Source organism: Argopecten irradians, chromosome 16 (genome assembly GCF_041381155.1).
Source record: "Argopecten irradians isolate NY chromosome 16, Ai_NY, whole genome shotgun sequence".
NCBI classification, from domain to species: domain Eukaryota; kingdom Metazoa; phylum Mollusca; class Bivalvia; order Pectinida; family Pectinidae; genus Argopecten; species Argopecten irradians.
The window spans coordinates 11,783,695-11,805,134 of record NC_091149.1 but is presented as its reverse complement, the minus strand read 5'-3'; the positions used below and the strand labels follow the sequence as shown (position 1 = coordinate 11,805,134).

Sequence of the window (21,440 nt, the reverse complement as noted above, 5' to 3'; positions counted from 1 at the left end):
GCGAGATTCTAAAGTCTCATTGAGACTTTCCAAGACTCGTGTTGGCGAGACCCCGCTTTGCAGGGCTTGATATTTAGAATGATGCCGTAAATGCATAATGATATTTTATTGAGGTTTGCGATATGAAATTCATGCTTATTTTGTTTATTTTTTTATCTCATCTTCAGTGTGTTGCGTGTATGACGTGTGGGTGTGTGTTTTGGGACATGCTGTCTCCTTTTCTCTAGCGGAATCTATACATCTAAATGTGCTATATAGTTGTAGCATGTTGCCAAAGATGCCACGCAACACATCCCACACGGTCACATTATACTGACAACGGACGAACTAATCGTCCCATTCCCTTTATACTGAGCATTCAGCAGGAGCAGAAACTACCACTGTTATAGACTACGATGTGTCTTGACAATGGAAAAGAACCCAGAACCTTCCTCACAGGGGCCAGCGCTCAACCGAAGGCCAAAAGTTAGGTGTTGTCAAGGGAAACGTTAGGAGGGAGAAATTAAGTTAGAAGGAAAGAAAATGCAAAGTACCTGATTAAGTCGCCTGTTACAATCATCCAATAGGGGCAGCTACCACTTCGCCGGCCAAGGGTATTCAGTACGAGGCAGAGTAAAGTACTGAATACCCTTGGCTAGTGAAGTTTGGGCAGCAGGTACGATTCTTACGCCCTACATGTAGGATAGTTTTAGCATTTGTATTTGCTGGATTTTGTGTATGTTGGTCAATCTTGCTATGGTCTTAGTGTCTTTAAAATATTTTAATGTAGCAATTCTAACTCAATTTACACTTTTTCGATTTATAATGACAAAACAACAAACAGTGTTACATAATACATTTGTATATTTCTCCAATATTACAAAGATACACACCAAGAATACACTGCAGCCTCCAACCAAGAGTATACCGCAGCCTCCCACCAAGAATACACTGCAGCCTCCAACCAAGAATTTACCGCAGCCTTGCACCAAGACTACACTGCAGCCTCCAACCAAGAATATACCGCAGCCTCCCACCAAGAATATACCACAGCCTCCCACCAAGAATATACCACAGCCTCACACCAAGAATATACCACAGCCTCCCACCAAGAATACACTGCAGCCTCCCACCTAGATTATGCTGCAGTCTCCCACCAAGAAAATACCACAGCCTCCCACCAAGAATATACTGCACCCTTCCACAAAGAATATACCGCAGCCTCCCACCAAGAATATACCGCAGCCTCCCACCAAGAATACACTGCAGCCTCCAACCAAGATCATTCTGCAGCCTTTCTCAAAGAATATACCACAGTCTCCCACCAAAAATATACCGCAGCCTCCCACCAAGAATATACTGCAGCCTCCAACCAAAATTATACCACAGCCTCCCACCAAGAATATAATGCAGCCTCCCACAAAGAATATACCGCAGCCTCAAACCAAGAATATACAGAATTATCCCACCAAGTATAAACCACGGCCTCCCGACGATAATATACCACGGCCTCCCACCAAGAATATACCACAGCCTCCCACAAAGAATATACCGCAGCCTCCCACAAAGAATATACCGTAGCTTCTCAGTACATACATACATCCACACTCACAAAACATCGCTTACTTGGGTGGCCGTCCTGAAAGTTATGTGTCGTAGTGTCCATGCCCGTGAATCAAGAAGAGCTTTGATGTTTCAATCACCTCAAAAACTATCAACATTTTGAGAATTACAATACTTACAATGCATAGGTTTTATTTTAATTTTACAAGTGCACATAGGCGCTGAAAATGTTATTTAGCAGTACTGCCAAAATCCTTATATTTACATATACAGTGCATTAAAATGAAAACATACGATCAGACCATGATGTAAGTTGAGGTATACAAAAATCTATTTAACATTTGAACAGTATTATTAGTAATTATAGTGATTTCTACAGGTATGATTGCATCTAAATACACATAAGGCATAAAAACTAAGAACTTGGTAATGCATGCATTCTGTGTTATAACTATTTTTTAAGGTATCAAACATGTTTGTCTGTTCATTAGAATGATTTTCACAGCTTTATTGATTATAACATATGGTTTTCAATGTATTACTGTAAAAACATGTCGAAATGTTCGTCCAGTTACGCCACATATGCCTTTAATTTTTCTTTATTAATCTATTGAAAACCACGAGGTTTGATTAATTATGCCGTGAAAATCATTCAGATGGCTTCAGGTGCCTTATAAACGTTAGTTACAACACAGAAATAATGTACAGTAAAATTGTTGTTGTTTATGTTTAATATATGTTACAATGAAAACTTTCCAGCAAAAATCACTTTACAATTACTAATAACACAGTAAAAATGTGAAATGTAGTTGTAGACCACAATTTACCCTATGATCTGACCGTAGGTACTCATTTTGCTTCACTATAGATGTACATATAATATTTTTTGAAAGTACCGCTAAAAGTTATTTTCTGCTCTTATTTGTATTAGTAAAATTAAAACAAATGCATTGAAAGTGCTTTAATTTTCAAAATGTAAGTAACGTTTGGTGATGTATAACTTATCGACTTATTGATTCGTAAGCATGAAAAATAAGGCACATATAACTGTAAACCAAATTATAATGCATTCAATGCATTGTAAAGTTCATCTTATACACGTGTATATACATAAAGTACCGTGTATATAACAGTTACATAAGGATATTTACATTTCGTGTCCCATTCGCCTATATATCACTAGTATTGTAGTATATGAGAGTATGTCTGCAATTTACAGTGACGAGGTCTCTGTGTAGGTTTAGAAATAAACTTTAAATTCAAAATGTTGGCATATTATAATAAAAATAAAATTAACATTTAGACGAAAACAAATAAAATTGTACTTGATAATATTTGGATGCTTTCTAATTACGAAAATAATTAAAACGTCTTAAAAACGTCGCCCAGCGTCTTGGAATGTCGTCTGCTACTGTGTACTGAACGGCAGTGGAAATCATAAACTTATTTGATGGGTGACAATCGGACAATACAAGAAACATAACATATATATAACAGTTACATGAAATTTCACTACTTAATTCATTGTCACTTTATATCGACCCGCTGTTACTGAATGGTGTCGGTGTTTACTGATCAATAAAACTGTCAACTATAGCAGGATCACCCGTAATAAATTCCACAGTACATGCAATCGTCAGGAACTGTATATGATATACCCTCTTCGCGCAAACCCCGTTCGTTTGCAAAAACGAAAGTAGCAGGAATGAATTCACGTCCTGTTCACTTCAATGTTTAACAGAATAATTCGAAAACATTTTCTGGACGGATCTTATATTTTACAATCTATTCATCCCCGCCGTCGTGGCTTATTAATTCATGCGGTGTACATCCCACAGCTGCGGACGTTAAACGTAGATGGGGTACTAGCAGACTTTTTCATACTGTAGTGATTATGATACCAGTTGGACGGACGCCGCAGTGTTGACAGCGTCATATGATTGAGTGGTCATATCTTTTCAGTAAGAACATCGGCTTTTAACTGACTTTTTCAAAATGTGACACAGACCGTTCTATGTGAATTGCACACTTCAATGGTTTGATAATTATTTCTAGCCAATGCATGTGCGCCAGACCTAGCACTGTGATTCCAGCCGTGGAGCAAAATCAACCGTGTTATTCCAAGATACCTCCTCATCATACAACGATGGAGTCGAAACAGGTAGTTGTTATGCATTGCTGTGAGAGAGAGTGGGGGTGATGGTGAGTTTGTTTACATGTCCTTTGTGACCTTGCAGGTTGTAAATAGTGTACATGGATCAACACTCGTGCTCATATGCCTGTGTATAAGGTTTGTGGTCATGTATATTAGATTCTAGCTATTTTGGCGGCCGTGTGAAATCGAGCGTTGCGCTCACAACAATCACACATATAAAAAACACACACAAGCACACACACGTAAACAGACATTGATTTTGTTGTGGCACAGTCTTGACGACCACAAATGGGTTAAATATCATGAAGAAAAAAATAACGTCGTGTAACGCAATTCTATCACCTTGTGACATATGCAAATCACATACTATCCGATATTACTATATACCTGTTCTGTAAAACAGTAAGGCAGGTTAGAAATAATGTGCATAGTGATATGATCACTGCAGGTGTGTTTTGGGAGACTGCACTCCAGTAATTAGTATTGCAAAGACTGTCAAGGGGTAAACAAGTCGTCCCACTCATAGACTATAATGCCTTGACCATTGGGGAAGGGGGGCAGACCCCAGAGACTACATCACTGGGGGTGGACTATGGTGTGTCGTGTCCATGGGGACAGAACCCAGAGCCTTCCTCACGGCTGTGGACAATGGAGTGTCGTGTCCATGGGGACAGAACCCAGACTTCCTCACGCGGGTAAATTATCGTGTGTCGTGTCCATGGGGACAGAACCCAGAGCCTTCCTCACGGCGGTAGACAGACTATCGTGTGTCGTGTCCATGGGGACAGAACCCAAAGTCTTCCTCACGGAGGTAGACTATGATGTGTCGTGTCCATTGGGACAGAACCCAAAGCCTTCCTCACGGAGATAGACTATGATGTGTCGTGTCCAACGGGATAGAACTGAGAGTCTTCCTCACGGAGGTAGACTATGGTGTGTCGTGTCCATTGGGACAGAACCCAAAGCCTTCCTCACGGAGATAGACTATGATGTGTCGTGTCCAACGGGATAGAACTGAGAGTCTTCCTAACGGGGGTAAATTATCGCATGTCGTGTTCAAGGGGACATAACCCAGTCTTCCTCACAGGGGTAAGCTATGGTGTGTCGTTTCAATGGGGACAGAACCCAGAGCCTTCCTCACGAGATACTATGGTGTGTCGTGTCCATGTTCACAGAACCCAGAGCCTTCCTCGCAATGTAGACTATGGTGTGTCGTGACCATGGGGGCAGAACCCAGATCATTCCTGAAAGAGGTAGACTGTGGTGTGTCTATGGGGACAGAAGCCAGAGATTTTCTGACGGACAGAACCCAGAGCCTTCCTCACGAGATAGACTATGGTGTGTCGTGTCCATGCGGACAGAACCCAGAATCTTCCTGACGGAGGTAGAGTATGGTGTGTCGTGTCCAGGGTGACAGAACCCAGAGTCTTCACGGGGATAGACTATTGTGTGGTGTGTCCATGCGGACAGAACCCAGAGCCTTCCTCACGGGGGTAGACTATGATGTGTCGTGTTCATGGGGACAGAACCCAGAATCTTCCTGACGGAGGTAGACTATGGTGTGTCGTGTCCAGGGTGACAGTACCCAGAGTCTTCAAAGGGGTAGACTATTGTGTGTTGTGTTCATGCGGACAGAACCCAGAGCCTTCCTCACGGGGATAGACTATCGTGTGTCGTGTCCATGCGGACAGAACCCAGAGCCTTCCTCACGGGGGTAGACTATCGTGTGCCGTGTCCATGAGGACAGAACCAGAGCCTTCCTCACGAGATAGACTATGGTGTGTCGTGTCCAGGGGGACAGAACCCAGAGCCTTCCTCACGGGGATAGACTATCGTGTGCCGTGTCCATGGGGACAGAAACTAGAACCTTCCTCACGAGATAGACTATGGTGTGTCATTTCATAACATAACACATTACTAGGATCCACGCTTATTTAGCGTACGCTAAAAAGATAAATAGTCTATATAAATAAATAATTTATCTGGGACAGATAAGCGTGTTTTACAATGCATACTAATATATAGAATATATATGGTAGTAAAACGAAAAATATTCTTGCATCCGAGATATGAGCTGACATACACAAAAAGCAAACTACATACCCAAGAAGCATACATCACATACAAAAAGCAAGAAATCATATTTAACGTACCTTCAATATGTATCACATCTACATGTTTTGTATTACAATTTTCAAATCTATGTTACATTTCTTATTTGCAGAATAAAATGTATGTCATGTAAACATTGTAACAACAATGCCACTGCATATATTTGTATCCTAATGTGTAAATATGAAACTTCAGGGCAGGGACTGAAGCTCAAATTCCTACATTCAACTCCACGATGTTCGGTAAGAAGCTTAGGTATCCCAGGCAAGAAGTGTCCCACATATAGAACAATATCTCAAATAACATGCTACAGTTGTAGCCTATGCAGAAATGTACATTGTAAGTGCATTTGAAATTTAAATTATTTATTTCTACGCATTGTTTTTTCCTTTAATTCTACATTTCCTTTTGTGTATGTATACCGCAGTCTCCCAAAACACGCACCACGCACAACATACACGCAACACACCGCATACATGGGAGGCCGTCCTTACATGACCATAGCTGTTAATAGGACGTTAATTAATCAAATAAACAAATAATTTTGTGTATGTCTAAGATGATTATTGGAAAGATGATACATACTTGGTTATTTGTGTTGTTAATATCACGAGGACCGTTCGTGTTTATTTCGTAATATAGTGGAATTATCTTGATTGATATCGAATATTTTCTGAAAATGTGATATATATTTTTTGTGTAGTGTTACCCTGTAATTGTGGAGTTATTGGTCATTTTATAGTACAATCTCACAAATGCATTATCTCAAAGACACCGAACAGTCAACCTACCTGGTAACGTTATACTGATCTCAGACAAGCCCGTCCTTCCTGTCCTTACACTTGTCCTGCAGGTAGGGCGTTAAAAACGGGCCTGCTTTCCACGTTGCATGATCTTTAAACTTAAAGGTAGGTTTCGCCCAATGAAATATAAAGACTACGAAATTGAAATTTATCCTATACATAGATATAATCTTCAGATCATGTTCAATGCATACAGTGAACGATATGGGTGGTCAGTTGCCTAGCTTGACCAGGAAAATACTCCTCTAAAAATAGAGCGAAGTCAAGCTTTACATAGAACATGACGTATTTTTCCCAAAACGAGGCCGCAGCAACAAACGGAAGCGTGCAACAAAATGTCAAATAGAAGTGACAGTCTTGCCACGGCATGTTTAGTTAAAAAACAACAACAACAAATCGAAGTGCGAGGGACTGTTTATACATATCATATAATCTAAAACACTTCATGTTACTTACATACGCTCGCTAACTTTGTACACCAAATATACATGTAGTTAGTCTGCGGTTGTTTGTGCGCTGGCATATGTGTTGAAATTTAACTCACCACGTGCAATAATGCCGTTACACGAGTCCTAACAGATCCCGGCAAGTTCCGCTTGAGATGTGCCATCTCTGAATTCAATTCCCTTTAGATATCCTAGGGTGCTACCGAATCCATTATAATTTCCTCCACTTTGTTGCCGATTCAGATATATTTTTTTCATCTCACACACTTTCGTTCAGCCATTTTGTTTACTTTAAGTACGTGACAATGCGCATGCGCCAAACTTCGACAACACAATCCATCGCAGCTTCATTTGCATATTATTTTGTCTGACGGACACCGTAATAAATCAAGGATTTCCTTCAATTTTGGATTCAAGACACATTTGTTCAATCTCAAACACATAAAGAAATTAAATTGAGATATTTTAATATGTTTTTTCATGTTTTCTTTCGCTTATCGAATTTCACAAAAAATATTTATTTGGTTTGGCGAAACCTACCTTTAAGGATATCGTGTTCAATCTTCCTTCTATTTGCAATTGGCTTCTTCTTCCTAACGTCTCTCTGGGCACTACGTCACTTTTGGAATTGAGTTTGACACTGTCAAGGAAGCTTTTGTGTCTTATCTACTGGCCGAGACACATAGTCTGTTTAATTGGTAATGTATGCTCATGTATAGAGCTCAGAATAAAGGGGGTGGGACGACTGGTTCGCCCTTGTCAGTACATTGTATTACGTGACCGGAAGACATGAGAAGATACAACACACTAATCTGAAGTTTTCTAAAACACGTACACAACAAACCGCACACACGGGAATAGGCATTTACTGGCACATCATGCTAAACGTTGAAGCTATAACAGAAACTATGAAAACACGCACCTCGCACAACATACACGCAACACACCACATACATGGGTGACCGTCCTTACATGACCATAGCTGTTAATAGGACGTTAATTAATCAAACAAATAAACAAACAAACAGAAACTATATTTGTATAGACTTCAGTGTTCTCGGCAAGATGTATAAAACCAGAGCTTTTCTAACAGGACGATCGCTTTTGGTTTGATTAGTTTTACGTCCTATTAACTGTCAGAGGCATGTTAGGACGTGACAGTCTTGATAATGAAGGAAAGGCGGAGTACCCGGGAAAAAACCACCGACAAACGATTAGAACCTAACAACCGCCCCACATGGGATTCGAACTCTGGATCAGGATATGGAGGGCTTGTGGTAATATGTCGGGACGTCTTAATCACTCAGCCGCCTCGGGATGAACGCTCAATTCCTCGTAAATATGAGCTTTTGCATTAATAGGAACAGCAGGATACGATATAACGCTCTACATATGTATCTGCTAGACAAAACATGACTGACCTTGGTGAAATAGTGTAAACGTAACAAGATTTATAAAAAAAGAAATGTTTGTCAGCGCATAACGGACCTTCAGGTGTAAATGGTGTAAATAATTACGCAATATTAAATCATCTTAGGTATCACAACATCACAGTTGTATAGATATATATAGTGTAATATCCTCCTGTTCTGATGACCTGAGACATTTTTTTTTTGTTCATTCATTGTCCGGATTACGTGACAGAACTCCGCCATATTTGTTGCCGATGTCATCTCCGTAGAGAGACAGGTGTAGTCGTCAGTGTTTAACAGTGATCACATATTTACATCGGTAAGTTATTTTAGTGATAGAAATATATCTTTTTTTGATACCATATCACCATTTAACAATCATTAACAGAGCAGCCTTTTTACAATATGATGTTAATGATAGTGACAAGTTTATAAAGTGAATTGTGAAAGATTTTTGAACGAGAAGTGTAAATCAGTGCGGCCAGGGATGCAAGTACGTAATATGTTCATTCTTTGCTAATCGTCATCATTCTTTCAGTTTATTCAACTCGCCGTTATATCTTTCATTATAAATTTATGTTCTAGTACTTCATAAAAAAAACATTTTTTTAATACGAAGCACGTATAGAGGTTGGACAATTGTTCCCAATTAAACATGAGTGGTATTCTGTTATATCATCGGCTTTGTACGTTGAAAATAAACAGTCCAATTGTTTTGGTATTTTTGTTTGTTTGATTGATTAACTAACATCCTATTAACAGCCAATGTCGTGTAAGGACGGCCTCGCCTCCAAATGTAGCATGTGTGAAATGCGAGGTGTGTTTAGGGAGACTGTGATATGATCGTGCAGGTAGGGCGTTAGAATTGTACCTGCCGCCCCTATTGCATGATCGATTAAATTTAGGATCTTATCTTTTCCTTCCTAACTGACTTTATCTTTCCTATTGCATCCCTTGGCACCGCTTCACTTTTGGCCTTGAGTTGAGCGTTCCTCCCTGTGAGGAAGGCTCTGGGTTCGGTCCCTTGGCCGAGACACACCAGAATTGCAGAAAGCTATTTCGTGGACAAAGGCAGTGCACTTATTCTTGGACTAAGGCAATGCACGATTTCATGGACATAGGCAGTCCACTAGTCCGTCCCCCGACACTACTATGAAGCAATAGTACCCTCTCAACTAGGCCATAATAGATGAATATGGCTTCCAGCAAAACAAAACAAAACTGGTTTATCTTCGCAGATAATCAGTGTTTTTTTTTCTTTCACCAATGTAATTTACGTCTTCGTTTTTTTATTCTTGTATTTCATGTTTAGGACTATACGATGGTACCGACAGTCCCGGACAAGCCGAAGCCAGTACCTAATTTGGACGGGGGTTGGGGCTGGGTGGTCACCTTCTCGTCCTTCATGCTGAACTTCCTCGTTGATGGCGTCTGTTATACCATCGGTGTATTCTACCCTGTCTTCCTGACATATTTCGGAGGAAGTAACGCCAAAACTATGCTTCTCAGCTCCATCATCAACGGACTATCCTTTCTGCTTGGTATCTGTTTTGTTTCAATCTGCATTAAGTTGTATCATATTGCACAACATGTACAGTAAATCTTATTATTTTTGCGGGTTATGTAAGATCATATTTACAGAATATAACATTTTAATATATCACCCCAGCTCGAAATTCTAGACATGAGTCAGAAGACTGATATCAAGTGAAGATTTGAGGGTGTTATATTGGAATGGTTATTTGTCATCAAACTTGTTTTTATAAAGAATATAAACAAACAGAGGTTCACGAGTCGGAGTAGTTTCTCTCTTTTTTGTGACCTCATTGATGTCATCGCCAACTTTGGTATTTCAGTGGTCCGGCATGTCAATCAGTATTTGTTAACCCCTAAATCTATATCTTTATAGATAATACTATATTGTTACAAATATACGCTAGTTTAAAAAAAAACAAAAAAACTTTGAAATAAATCATAACTATTTAAACATTAACTTGAATTGATTTTTATGTTATGGAGATAAAACACAAAAATATGAGTGTACTCTAAATAAACCGCGATATGGGTTGATAAAGTAAAATTTTAAGCCAATAAAAATGCCCCTTACAAGAAAAATTGAATTATTAAACTTTAAACGAATGTTGTGTTTGCCAGGTCCAGTGGCTGGGGCGTCTGTTAACAGATACGGGTGTCGGAGGGTCACCATTGTCGGAATCTTCATCGCCAGTACCGGTTTGTTTCTTTCCACCTTCTCTCCTAATCTGGACGTCATGATTCTTCTGTACGGCGTCGTTGGAGGTGATTACAGCATACTCCGGTTTTATGATCTACATTATGTATCTCAAACGTAGTAATCTTTGTACAAAATATGGATAGGACGGATTTTATTACAGTTCCAAGGTGAAAATTCACTTTTTGAATAGTTTGGAAAATGGCCACAAGCTTAGAATGTTAGATAATCTTGAGAACTGCCCATTTTAAATTTCTCTGTGCCTTTAGTGGCATGCTTCAGTGAGATAGCACTATAAAAAGGGTGGCAAGGGAGATAATCATACACCCAACACATTGCACATATGGGAGGCCGTCCTTAAATGACCCTGACTAGTAATATGGCGTTCAACAGAATCAAACCATTATAACATTAAGTGATAGTTATTTTGTATAACCTCGTTCAAACATACATCCTGTCACTTAATTTTTTTGGTAAAAAATGTCTTCATTTTACAGGTGTTGGATTCGGGCTTGTGTATACTCCCACAATAGTAATAGTAAGTTTCTACTTCGAGCGACGCCGGGCCCTAGCCACCGGAATCGCCACTTGTGGATCAGGTATTGGTGGATTTGTGTTTGCCCCGTTGTCCGTTTACCTCCAGGAAAAGTTCGGGTGGCAGGGCGCCATGTGGATCATCACGGGAGTGGTATTAAATGGAATAGTCTTTGCGTCCTTCTATAGATCAGATTACCCACTGAAAGTCAAAGACACCGCCAAAGCTAAATCTGATGAGACACTGACTATCAAAGACAAATGTGTGTCATTCGGAAAGACGTTTGACTGTTCCATGCTGGCGAGTCCGTCCTTCATAATGTATTCCACGTCCTGTTTTCTAGTGTCTGTAGGTAGGTATATAAAACTGGCAACTTAAGACATAACACACATATACCGCAGTCTCCCAAAACATGCACCACGCACTTCATGCACACTACATACCGCATTCATAGGAGGCCGTCCTTATATTACCCTGGCTGTTAATAAGACGTTTATTAATTAATCAAACCATTCCTTTTAACTTCCTTAAGGTCCTCCTTGACACCTGCTCACTTTTGTGTATGTAGGTATATAACATTGGACGTTGTTTAGTACTCACTGTTTCTTTATAACGTCCTCCTTGACACCGACTCGCTTTTGGTCTGTACATGTTGTTGAACATTTGCGCGTATGATGCAGGCTCAAATACCTTTATAAACAAAGGTTCTCGAATTATAAATATTACTCTGTGCCAGCTCAGAAATTCCTCTAGCAATCTAAATTCTGACCTATTTCGCGACCATTTGAGAGATTCTCCAATTTGTTCTTGTGGCCTTGGTAATGAAACAGCCGAACATTATCTTTTCATATGTCCTTTATTTAATGAACAAAGATCATCACTCAGAACCAACATACATAATTCTAATATCCCCCACTCGCATTTTAACACAAAAAATCTACTGCATGGTTGTGACAATTGTGATGAAGAAAAACATACATATTTATTGCAATGCATATCAGAATATATATCTGAAACTAAAAGATTTTTCTAGATTTTTCTACTATAATAGGTTGGGGAGATACACTAATAATGATATTCATTTATAATGTTTTAATCAGAATATATATCTGAAACTAAAAGATTTTTCTAGATATTTCTACTATGATAGGTTGGGGAGATACACTAATAATAATATTCATTTATAATGTAATGTTAAATGTTAAAATATTTTGTTGATAATTGTACTATACCGAATTTGTTTGGAGATGGCTAATATAGGCTTTGCCTGTTGCCAAATCCATTTGCATATTTTTTGCAATAAAATTTGTTGAAATGAAATGATGCAGGCTCATGGTTTTGTCCTCAGAGTCGTTAAGAGACCTTAGCTGCAGAACGTAACACAAATACAACAAAACTAAATTGGCAACATACATTTTAATGATTAACTCTGATTACGAAATTGATTTTCGTAACATTTTGATCCAGATACAAGTTCAAAAAAAGGAAAACACGCATTTGTCGTGTTAAACATATATTTAGACTTAAATATGACTATATTCGATGACTAGTTTGTTTGTTACTGGAACTTTCATTTCGTGAAATCTATGATTACGTTTGTTCCTTACATGGCATTTCATTCTGTGTACTCTATGTCTACTTTTGTTTGTTACAAGATATTTTCATCCCGTTCTTTTGTTTGTTACAGGATTTTTCATCCCGTTCAACTGTCTGCCTGCCCTTGCCATGGACCTCGGTATGACAGCAGGAGAGGGAGCGTTATTGATATCTGTGATAGGGATATGTAATACCATATCCAATGTTCTGTTCGGGTTCATTATAGACTTACCGTGTGTTGACAACATACTGACAAACAATATCATACTAGTACTCGGAGGTCTCGCCACATTCTTTGTGCCGTTCTACCACTTGTTTGGGATACTGGTTCTCTATTCTGTAGTGTTTGGAACAATGATAGGTAGGTGGTATGCTCATTTATGAAGTCTTATGACTTATTTTAGGCTATGTACGTACATTTAAGATGTTACTTAATATTTTACGAATTAACGTTTTCTATGCACTGTCGTAGCAGAAACTTTAGTTCCAACAATTCTATGAATTATTATAGTGCGAACATTTCAAAATGTGAAAGCTTAACTTTGACACTCTTAATTTAATATTCTTTCATAAATATATCATAAGAAAAATGACATTTAACGTTATTTTTATCGTGAACGGAAAGAACTTACGATGAAGTCCGGTGGCTTATGTGATTCCGTGTACTTTTCATGATGAAGTTTGATACCATATACCAATATGTTCAGTAGGCCATCCTCTTTAAAAAAAATTGGTGTTATTTTTTTTTGACCATGTAGAGGGGCAAGGTCAAAGGTCAAGTGGTTTATTAGCTGAAAAACGACTAAAATTATTAATTAAATAAATTGATATTAATCGACCTAATGAATTATGTTCATTGAAACCAACTCTTACGGATTGAATATTTTTTTTTTATTTACAGGTGCGTTCGAACTTTTAAATTCAATATTGATGGTGGAAATAAAAGGCCTGGAAAGACTATCTAATGGATTCGGATTGTTAAACATGATTATTGGAATAGCCAGTATAGCGGGTTCGCCTATCGCAGGTAAGCCGGTTTCCACTATACAAGAAGACACAACACGAATATACTGCAGTCTCCCAAAATACGCACCACCTCGCACTTCACACCCGCTACACAGCCTACATGGGAGGCCGTCCATATATGACCCTGGCTGTTAATACGAACGTTAAAAGATACAACACAAACATACTGTGGGCTACCAAATCACACACGAACTCATCAACACATGGTGAGGCAACGCCGACAGAGCATAACTGATATTCATAATTAGAGCAATAATTGCTGTTTAATCGTGTATATGATATATATGTATTGGTGTTATTTCTTTATACAATGTTTGTTCGGTATGTTTTGCTTTAATGTAGTAGAATTAATTTCCATATTAAACCTTAATTTGCATGTGCCGTATATAAAAAAATATTTTTAAAGATGCTCCATCGCCGACAGAGCATAAATGATATTCATCATATGAACAATAATTGCTGTTTAATCGTATATATTAAAATATATGTATTGTTATTATTTTTTTGTACATGTATAATGTAGAAAGTTTGATCGGTGTGTTTTGCTTTAATGTAGTAGAATTAATTTGTTAATTAATAAAACTTTAATTTGCATGTGCCATATATATATATATTTTTTTTTTTACATTTTTCATACTCACGAATCAAGAAGAGATATTGATATATTATTCACCTCCAAAAGTTACTATAATTTTCATACTTGCAATGCATATGTTTTAGTTTTACAAATACAAATAAGAACTGAAATTGATTTTTGGCAGTACTCACAGAAATTGTTATAACTACATCTAGAGTGTAATGAAATGAAGGTGTGGTCTTTAATTTTGTTTTACATAATCACAGTATTATTAGTTATTGTATAGTAATTTCTACAAGTATGTTTCAATCTCATCATACATAAGACATAAACATGAATTTTACACTGCATACATTTTGTGTTGTCACTTATGTTTATGAACTTCCATATATGTTTGTCCATTGTATGATTTTCACAGCATAATTCATCAAAACGTCTTGTTTTCAATATATTACTGAAAAAAAGCAAAAAAAGCATGTGAAAATGTTTGCTCAGTTATGGCACACATACCTCTAATTTTGATAGTTTATTTGTTTGTTTGTTTGATTATTTTAACGTCCTATCAACAGCCAGGATCATGTAAGGATGGCCTTCCATGTATGTAGTGTGGGCGTGTGTGAAGTGCGAGATGAGTGTTTTGGGAGACAGCGGTATATTCGTGTTGAGTCTCGGTGGACTTTTTAACAATCGCTTTTGCTTGTATCTGCTCGATAAAACACTGTTAAGGCCTTCGGCATCATTAGCCAACAAACCATATGGTGCATTTTATTGTTTCAAAGACATTACTTCATGTCCTTATTCTATTGCAGGTTCCTTGGCAGATTCGTTCGGTAACTATAATGGTGCCTTTTACTTCGCTGGGGGACTTATTACCCTAGCTGGGATCATCTGTATTCCGCTGAGGAGAATCATAACATGGGAAAAACAGAGACAATCAAAACGACGTAAACTGAAGGAGAATCAAACATCTGCAGCTCAAATTAATAACACCACCGAACTTCAAATACCATGTCCAGAATAAAGCATTGTGTACACAATACAAGGAGGTTAATTTCGTCGGTATATGAGGAACAAAATCATAAGCAGAGCTCTTATAACAACAAAATTGAAACAGGCTTACATTAATATGTTTGAACTATGAGAAATACAAGGGTGATACAAACACCATATGGACCGAAACAAAGGTTCTTAATTTTTTAATAATGTAAGTCGTCTTTTTCTAAAATATCAAAAATAATCTCCATGTATTATATTAATTATCAGAAACACGTTGGTCAAAGAACGGCACCCTGAAGAATGCAGCGTTTGTGCAATGAAGTTCGCAAAGGAATATTAGCTCGATGTATATTGAACGTCACGTGATCATATATTAGCCAATAAAAAAATCAGAACATATCTAATATATGTATATATATATGGGTTTGTAATATAGTAAAAAATTAAATACAAATTGAACGTGTATACTTATTATATGTAGCATGATAAATAAAAAAAAATAATATGATAGTTTTAAGAAGTAAAACAAGGAGCCGCAAAGCGTAGCATTATCCAACGCGCCCCGCAGTTGGAATAAAACCCAAATACATCAAGGTCAAAGAAACAATTATTCAAGTATAACTTTAAATGTATGTGAGTATTGTAAAACTGAAAAAAAAACAGCAGATAACAAAAAGAAACTGTAAATTGGTACTTTTGACTGAGTTTTAATGAAACAGAAAAAAAATATTCCAAAAATGGAAGGTCCGCAACAACAAAAGCCACAACTACAGGGCACTTGTTTGATATATACAGAAAGTTTTATGGAGCTGCGTTGAACGGTGTTGGAGTTATAGTTCGGAAACAAAAGGAAACAGTAGTATGGGATTTTTTGAAAGTTATTTTTAAAGTTCCCATGGTAACGGAAAAAATCCCCAAATGGAAGGTCCGAAATAGCGAAAGACACAATTAGGGCACTTGCCTGATATATTCAGAAAGTTTCATGGAGCTGCGTTAACTTAACGGTTTTGGAGTTATTGTCCGGAAACAAAAGGAAACTGTAATTTGGTATTTTGGGGAAGTTTCCATGGTAACGGAAAAAATTCCAAAATGGAAGGCCCGTAATAGCAAAAGGCACAACTAGGGTACTTGTCCGATGTATACACAAAGTTTCAAGGAGCTGCGTTGAGCGCTTTTAGAGTTATAGCCCGGAAAAGGATCTAGGACGGACGGAGCCCAAAACAAATTAAAAAATAAAACACATGAATAGGGAAAAACTGACAAAGTCTATCTAGCCAGGACAGTGTATAAAGAATCACCCAGGGTGTAGAGAAGTATGAAGACTACAGGAAAGGAATGAGCAATTCTGGCCTTATTCCGTGTTTTCATATTACAGAGTTATCTGACTTTTCGGGTATGTATTGATTGCGACGTCATGTGTTTGCGAGCATAACGTCATACATCTCAGTGAAAACGAGGTGAATATGCTAAGACGGAATATGACAAAATGGTCCACACTGTGGCTCCCACATAACGAAAGGTCTTGTGGTGTTCACGTTTATAATATAATAACGCATTTACAATCTCAAAAAATATTTACAGGTAAAACAAATCCATATTCATAATTTAATATTCTCAAAATATCAGTTACTTTCAAAAGGAGTGATATGGCCATACATAACACAGCTTTGTAGGATATTGGCACGGCACAAAATGTAAACCTCGTTTATATAATTTTCCATTGCCTTAGTTTACAGAAATACCAGTAGTAAGTTTTGCATGAAATAAATGATTAAAAAACAGGCATTCTGTTTTGTTACTACGTTTTAGTACAACTTATTAATCAGCAGAGATTCTACAAGCGTAAGTGATATGGATGTTAAATTTCTCTTACAGATTCTTCACACTATAGATGACTAAATGAAATTATGAACAAGGACATAGTCATTCAGATCCCCCGCCAATGGAGACATCAAAGCTGAAGTAAGTTTGATTGTAGAGACTTATGTGTATGAAAAAAACAGGAAAAAGTGCAAAAAATGATAACCTAAAAATAGCAAAAGGTACTACTAGACCATAAAATGAATGTGTCTATGAAGTGGAAATATCTCTGCTGGTTTTAGAGTTATGCTCCGGAAATGAACCTGCTACAAAAATATGATATTTTCAGCAATGTTTCTATGGTTACAGAAAAAAGCACAAAAAGTGAAAACCTAAAAATAGCAAAAGGCACTACTAGACTATAAGAACAATGTGTCTATGAAGTTTCATGGAAATATCTCTGCTGGTTTTAGAGTTGTGCTCCGGAAACGATTCTTACACAAAAATCTGCCATTTTCAGCAATGTTTCCATGGTTACAGAAAAAAGTACAAAAAACGAAAACCTTAAAATAGCAAAAGGCACTACTAGACCATAAGACTAATGTGCCTATGGAGTTCCGTGCATATATCTCAACCGGTTTTCCAGTTATGCTGCAGAAACGAACCTGGTACAAAAATATGATATTTTCAGCAATGTTTCCATGGTTACGGAAAAAGTGCAAAAAATGAAAACCTAAAAATAGCAAAAGGCACTACTAGACCATAAGAACAATGTGTCTATGAAGTTTCATGGAAATATCTCTGCTGGTTTTAGAGTTGTGCTCCGGAAACGATTCTTACACAAAAATCTGCCATTTTCAGCAATGTTTCCATGGTTACAGAAAAAAGTACAAAAAGTGAAAACCTTAAAATAGCAAAAGGCACTACTAGACCATAAGAGCAATGTGTCTATGAAGTTTCGTGGAAATACCACTTCTGGTTTTAGAGTTATGCTCCGGAAACGAACCTGGTACAAAAATATGATATTTTCAGCAATGTTTCCATGGTAACGGAAAAATGCAAAAGATGAAAACCTAAAAATAGCAAAAGGCACTACTAGACTATAAGAACAATGTGTCTATGAAGTTTCATGGAAACATCTCTGCTGGTTTTAGAGTTGTGCTCCGGAAACGATTCTTACACAAAAATCTGCCATTTTCAGCAATGTTTCTATGGTTACAGAAAAAAGAACAAAAAACGAAAACCTTAAAATAGCAAAAGGCACTACTAGACCATAAGACTAATGTGCCTATGGAGTTCTGTGCATATATCTCAACCGGTTTTCCAGTTATGCTGCAGAAACGAACCTGATACAAAAATATGATATTTTCAGCAATATTTCCATGGTTACGGAAAAAGTGCAAAAAATGAAAACCTAAAAATAGCAAAAGGCACTACTAGACCATAAGAACAATGTGTCTATGAAGTTTCATGGAAATATCTCTGCTGGTTTTAGAGTTGTGCTCCGGAAACGATTCATACACAAAAATCTGCCATTTTCAGCAATGTTTCCATGGTTACAGAAAAAAGTACAAAAAACGAAAACCTTAAAATAGCAAAAGGCACTACTAGACCATAAGACTAATGTGCCTATGGAGTTCCGTGCATATATCTCAACCGGTTTTCCAGTTATGCTGCAGAAACGAACCTGGTACAAAAATATTATATTTTCAGCAATGTTTCCATGGTTACGGAAAAAGTGCAAAAAATGAAAACCTAAAAATAGCAAAAGGCACTACTAGACCATAAGAACAATGTGTCTATGAAGTTTCATGGAAATATCTCTGCTGGTTTTAGAGTTGTGCTCCGGAAACGATTCTTACACAAAAATCTGCCATTTTCAGCAATGTTTCCATGGTTACAGAAAAAAGTACAAAAAGTGAAAACCTTAAAATAGCAAAAGGCACTACTAGACCATAAGAGCAATGTGTCTATGAAGTTTCGTGGAAATACCACTTCTGGTTTTAGAGTTATGCTCCGGAAACGAACCTGGTACAAAAATATGATATTTTCAGCAATGTTTCCATGGTTACGGAAAAAATGCAAAAAATGAAAACCTAAAAATAGCAAAAGGCACTACTAGACCATAAGACCAATGTGTGTATAAAGTTTCGTGGAAATATCTCTACTGGTTTTACAGTTATGCTCCGGAAACCATTCGTACGGACGGACGGACGGACGGACGGACGAACGGAACCCATTTGTATATCCCCCGCCAACTTCGTTGGGCGGCGGATAAAAACAAATGACATGAAATTGGTCAGGATTCGTGTTTATGCCATTTGTATCAACTTGATACTACGATATAAAATTAGTTATCTTTCCAAAGCAGTTTTAAGACATGCTGATTAGTATTTGTTATCATCAGCATAGTTGTAAAAAGATTATCTTTTTACTGAGGAAAAAAAATGGATAAAAAAGGTCCTAAAATAGATCCTTGGGGACCCTCTTCAAAAGCTGCTTACAGGCACTTATGTACAGAGGGTCCGATCATAATCCGCAGTGTTTTATTACAGATGTTGATTCTGACACTTTGTTGAGACCCACAACTCTTTGTCGGTTGAGTATGTCGAGACCGACTTATCGAGTTGCGTCACATTGATTTTTTTCTTCGACGAAATAGTGTAGCAACATTTATTTGAATAAACATAATAAAAAAGCTTCATATAATTAATGTTTCAATTAATATGTTAATATTAGCTGAATATCAACTTCAAAGAGGACATTTAACACAACAAATGACACTTTGGAAGTATACGGACCGAATTGAATATAAATACAATTTACTAACATTTAATTTTTCCGAAAATTTGTTTTTTTTCCATTAGATACTTCTTTTTCTTCCAATCGTTGAATAGAGCTTTATATCCCCCAAAAATTATTTTGGTGCAACATTTTGTATAATCAACGTTTTTATCTCGTATGAAAAAATCCTTGTGCTCCTTACGATGGATAATGGCAAACTGATGTATAAACATTGAGCAAAGAACATCTAGTCGCGAAAGGTACTCATGAAGAGAGAACAATGGGAGAGTCACAGGAACCGGAAGTAAGAAACAATGATGGGTCAGAGAGGCGACGACCGCCTATGATAATAGACCTCGACGACAGGTAACAGGTAACAGGTTAAGTGATGGAAGGGTGTATAGTTTTCAATCAACCTGTCGTTTTGTTCGAGGTTAAGAAGCAAACAGTAAGTCAGTTATTGCATGATTTCTCGTCACTCGTGTAGGTGTAATCAAAATATAATCTAATTGTGTGTCATTTTCGCGTAACGGGAGCTGTGGTATCTGTGTATAGAACATAGATTTCAGAAAAATAATGCTTAAAAGATAACTCATCCTTTTCATTTAAAATCAATTGCTCCACAACATAGTCGCCTAAATTTGTCAATGTCGCGTTTGTGAAGGCAGAGAGATTTCTAGATGTATATGTAATGCAGTCTTTCTACCGTAAAATGGAATATTTTGGATGTGATCATAATTTGGTTCATTTGGCACGAAAGCGAAAAGTTTAATACACCATAATTTTACTATGTATTTATTTGTTTGTATAAAAAGACATCAACACGCAATTGACAATGTATGCAACAAAAGGATTGGTGAAACTAGTAAATCCTCAGATTTCTTTTATCTTTCATTCAGATATACGCCATTTACAGAATACAGAAAAACGTCTAATTTATACACACCAACAAAACTCCACCAGTTAACGGTACTGACGTGACCAACTGTCATGTGTGGTCTTTTTATTGTTTGCCTTCGAGGTTCACATGGATTCTACACTAGGTAAACTTGTTCTACTCACTTTTAATGAACAAACTTGTAACATCTCTCAACTAACTTGATATAGTGTGTAATTGTAGAAGTTACTAACAGAATTAAGTTTCCGTAGTTATAGTAGGATACAAATGTAGATATGTTTTCTTCGAAATATGAGATATTAGAATAATGTAAACATCGTTCGTACATCTATTGTCCTGGTCGAGAGGAGACAGGAAGATTTATTAACCTAAAGCATGTCAACCTTCCAAGAGACATTTGACTATTACAAGCCCATATGCACCTGGCTCCTAGTTTGTATATTCCAGATCCAAATGACAGGAGAGACGTACGTACATCTATATATAATTTGGTGACTATATATTTTTATGTTGTACAATTTTGTTTTA

General features: G+C 37.3%; 3 protein-coding genes across 4 annotated transcripts; all 3 read left to right on the top strand.

The window, feature by feature from the left end:
- Positions 1-408: 408 nt before the first annotated feature.
- On the top strand, positions 409-1,116 carry LOC138310918 (uncharacterized). Its single transcript, XM_069252243.1, has 2 exons — positions 409-465; positions 865-1,116. Exons 1-2 carry the CDS (start codon positions 409-411, stop codon positions 1,114-1,116), a joined length of 309 nt encoding a protein of 102 aa, XP_069108344.1.
- A 3-nt stretch (positions 1,117-1,119) lies between these two features.
- On the top strand, positions 1,120-1,560 carry LOC138310917 (uncharacterized). The gene has a single exon (XM_069252242.1). The coding sequence runs from the start codon at positions 1,120-1,122 to the stop codon at positions 1,558-1,560; it is 441 nt and encodes a 146-aa protein (XP_069108343.1).
- A 1,543-nt stretch (positions 1,561-3,103) lies between these two features.
- On the top strand, positions 3,104-15,884 carry LOC138310537 (monocarboxylate transporter 12-like). 2 transcript variants are annotated; one of them, XM_069251791.1, is made up of 8 exons: positions 3,104-3,703; positions 8,703-8,789; positions 9,783-10,011; positions 10,625-10,768; positions 11,198-11,587; positions 12,923-13,192; positions 13,733-13,858; positions 15,244-15,884. In XM_069251791.1, the coding sequence occupies exons 3-8, from the start codon at positions 9,792-9,794 to the stop codon at positions 15,453-15,455; spliced, it is 1,362 nt and encodes a 453-aa protein (XP_069107892.1). In that variant the 5' UTR covers positions 3,104-3,703; positions 8,703-8,789; positions 9,783-9,791; the 3' UTR covers positions 15,456-15,884. The 2 variants fall into 2 exon arrangements, with proteins under 2 accessions (XP_069107892.1, XP_069107891.1); XM_069251790.1 differs by lacking the exon at positions 8,703-8,789.
- Positions 15,885-21,440: the final 5,556 nt, after the last annotated feature.

What these genes read in the sequence shown, in the direction of transcription:
- LOC138310918 (XM_069252243.1), top strand. Translation starts at nt 409, where the DNA reads ATGGAAAAGAACCCAGAACCTTCCTCACAGGGGCCAGCGCTCAACCGA. An exon ending in CGCTCAACCGAAGGCCAAAA is followed by an intron (nt 466 to 864) that starts GTTAGGTGTTGT and finishes AATATTACAAAG; the next exon opens with ATACACACCAAGAATACACT.
- LOC138310917 (XM_069252242.1), top strand. Translation starts at nt 1,120, where the DNA reads ATGCTGCAGTCTCCCACCAAGAAAATACCACAGCCTCCCACCAAGAAT.
- LOC138310537 (XM_069251790.1), top strand. Translation starts at nt 3,605, where the DNA reads ATGTGCGCCAGACCTAGCACTGTGATTCCAGCCGTGGAGCAAAATCAA. An exon ending in CGGACTATCCTTTCTGCTTG is followed by an intron (nt 10,012 to 10,624) that starts GTATCTGTTTTG and finishes TGTGTTTGCCAG; the next exon opens with GTCCAGTGGCTGGGGCGTCT. An exon ending in TCTGTACGGCGTCGTTGGAG is followed by an intron (nt 10,769 to 11,197) that starts GTGATTACAGCA and finishes TTCATTTTACAG; the next exon opens with GTGTTGGATTCGGGCTTGTG.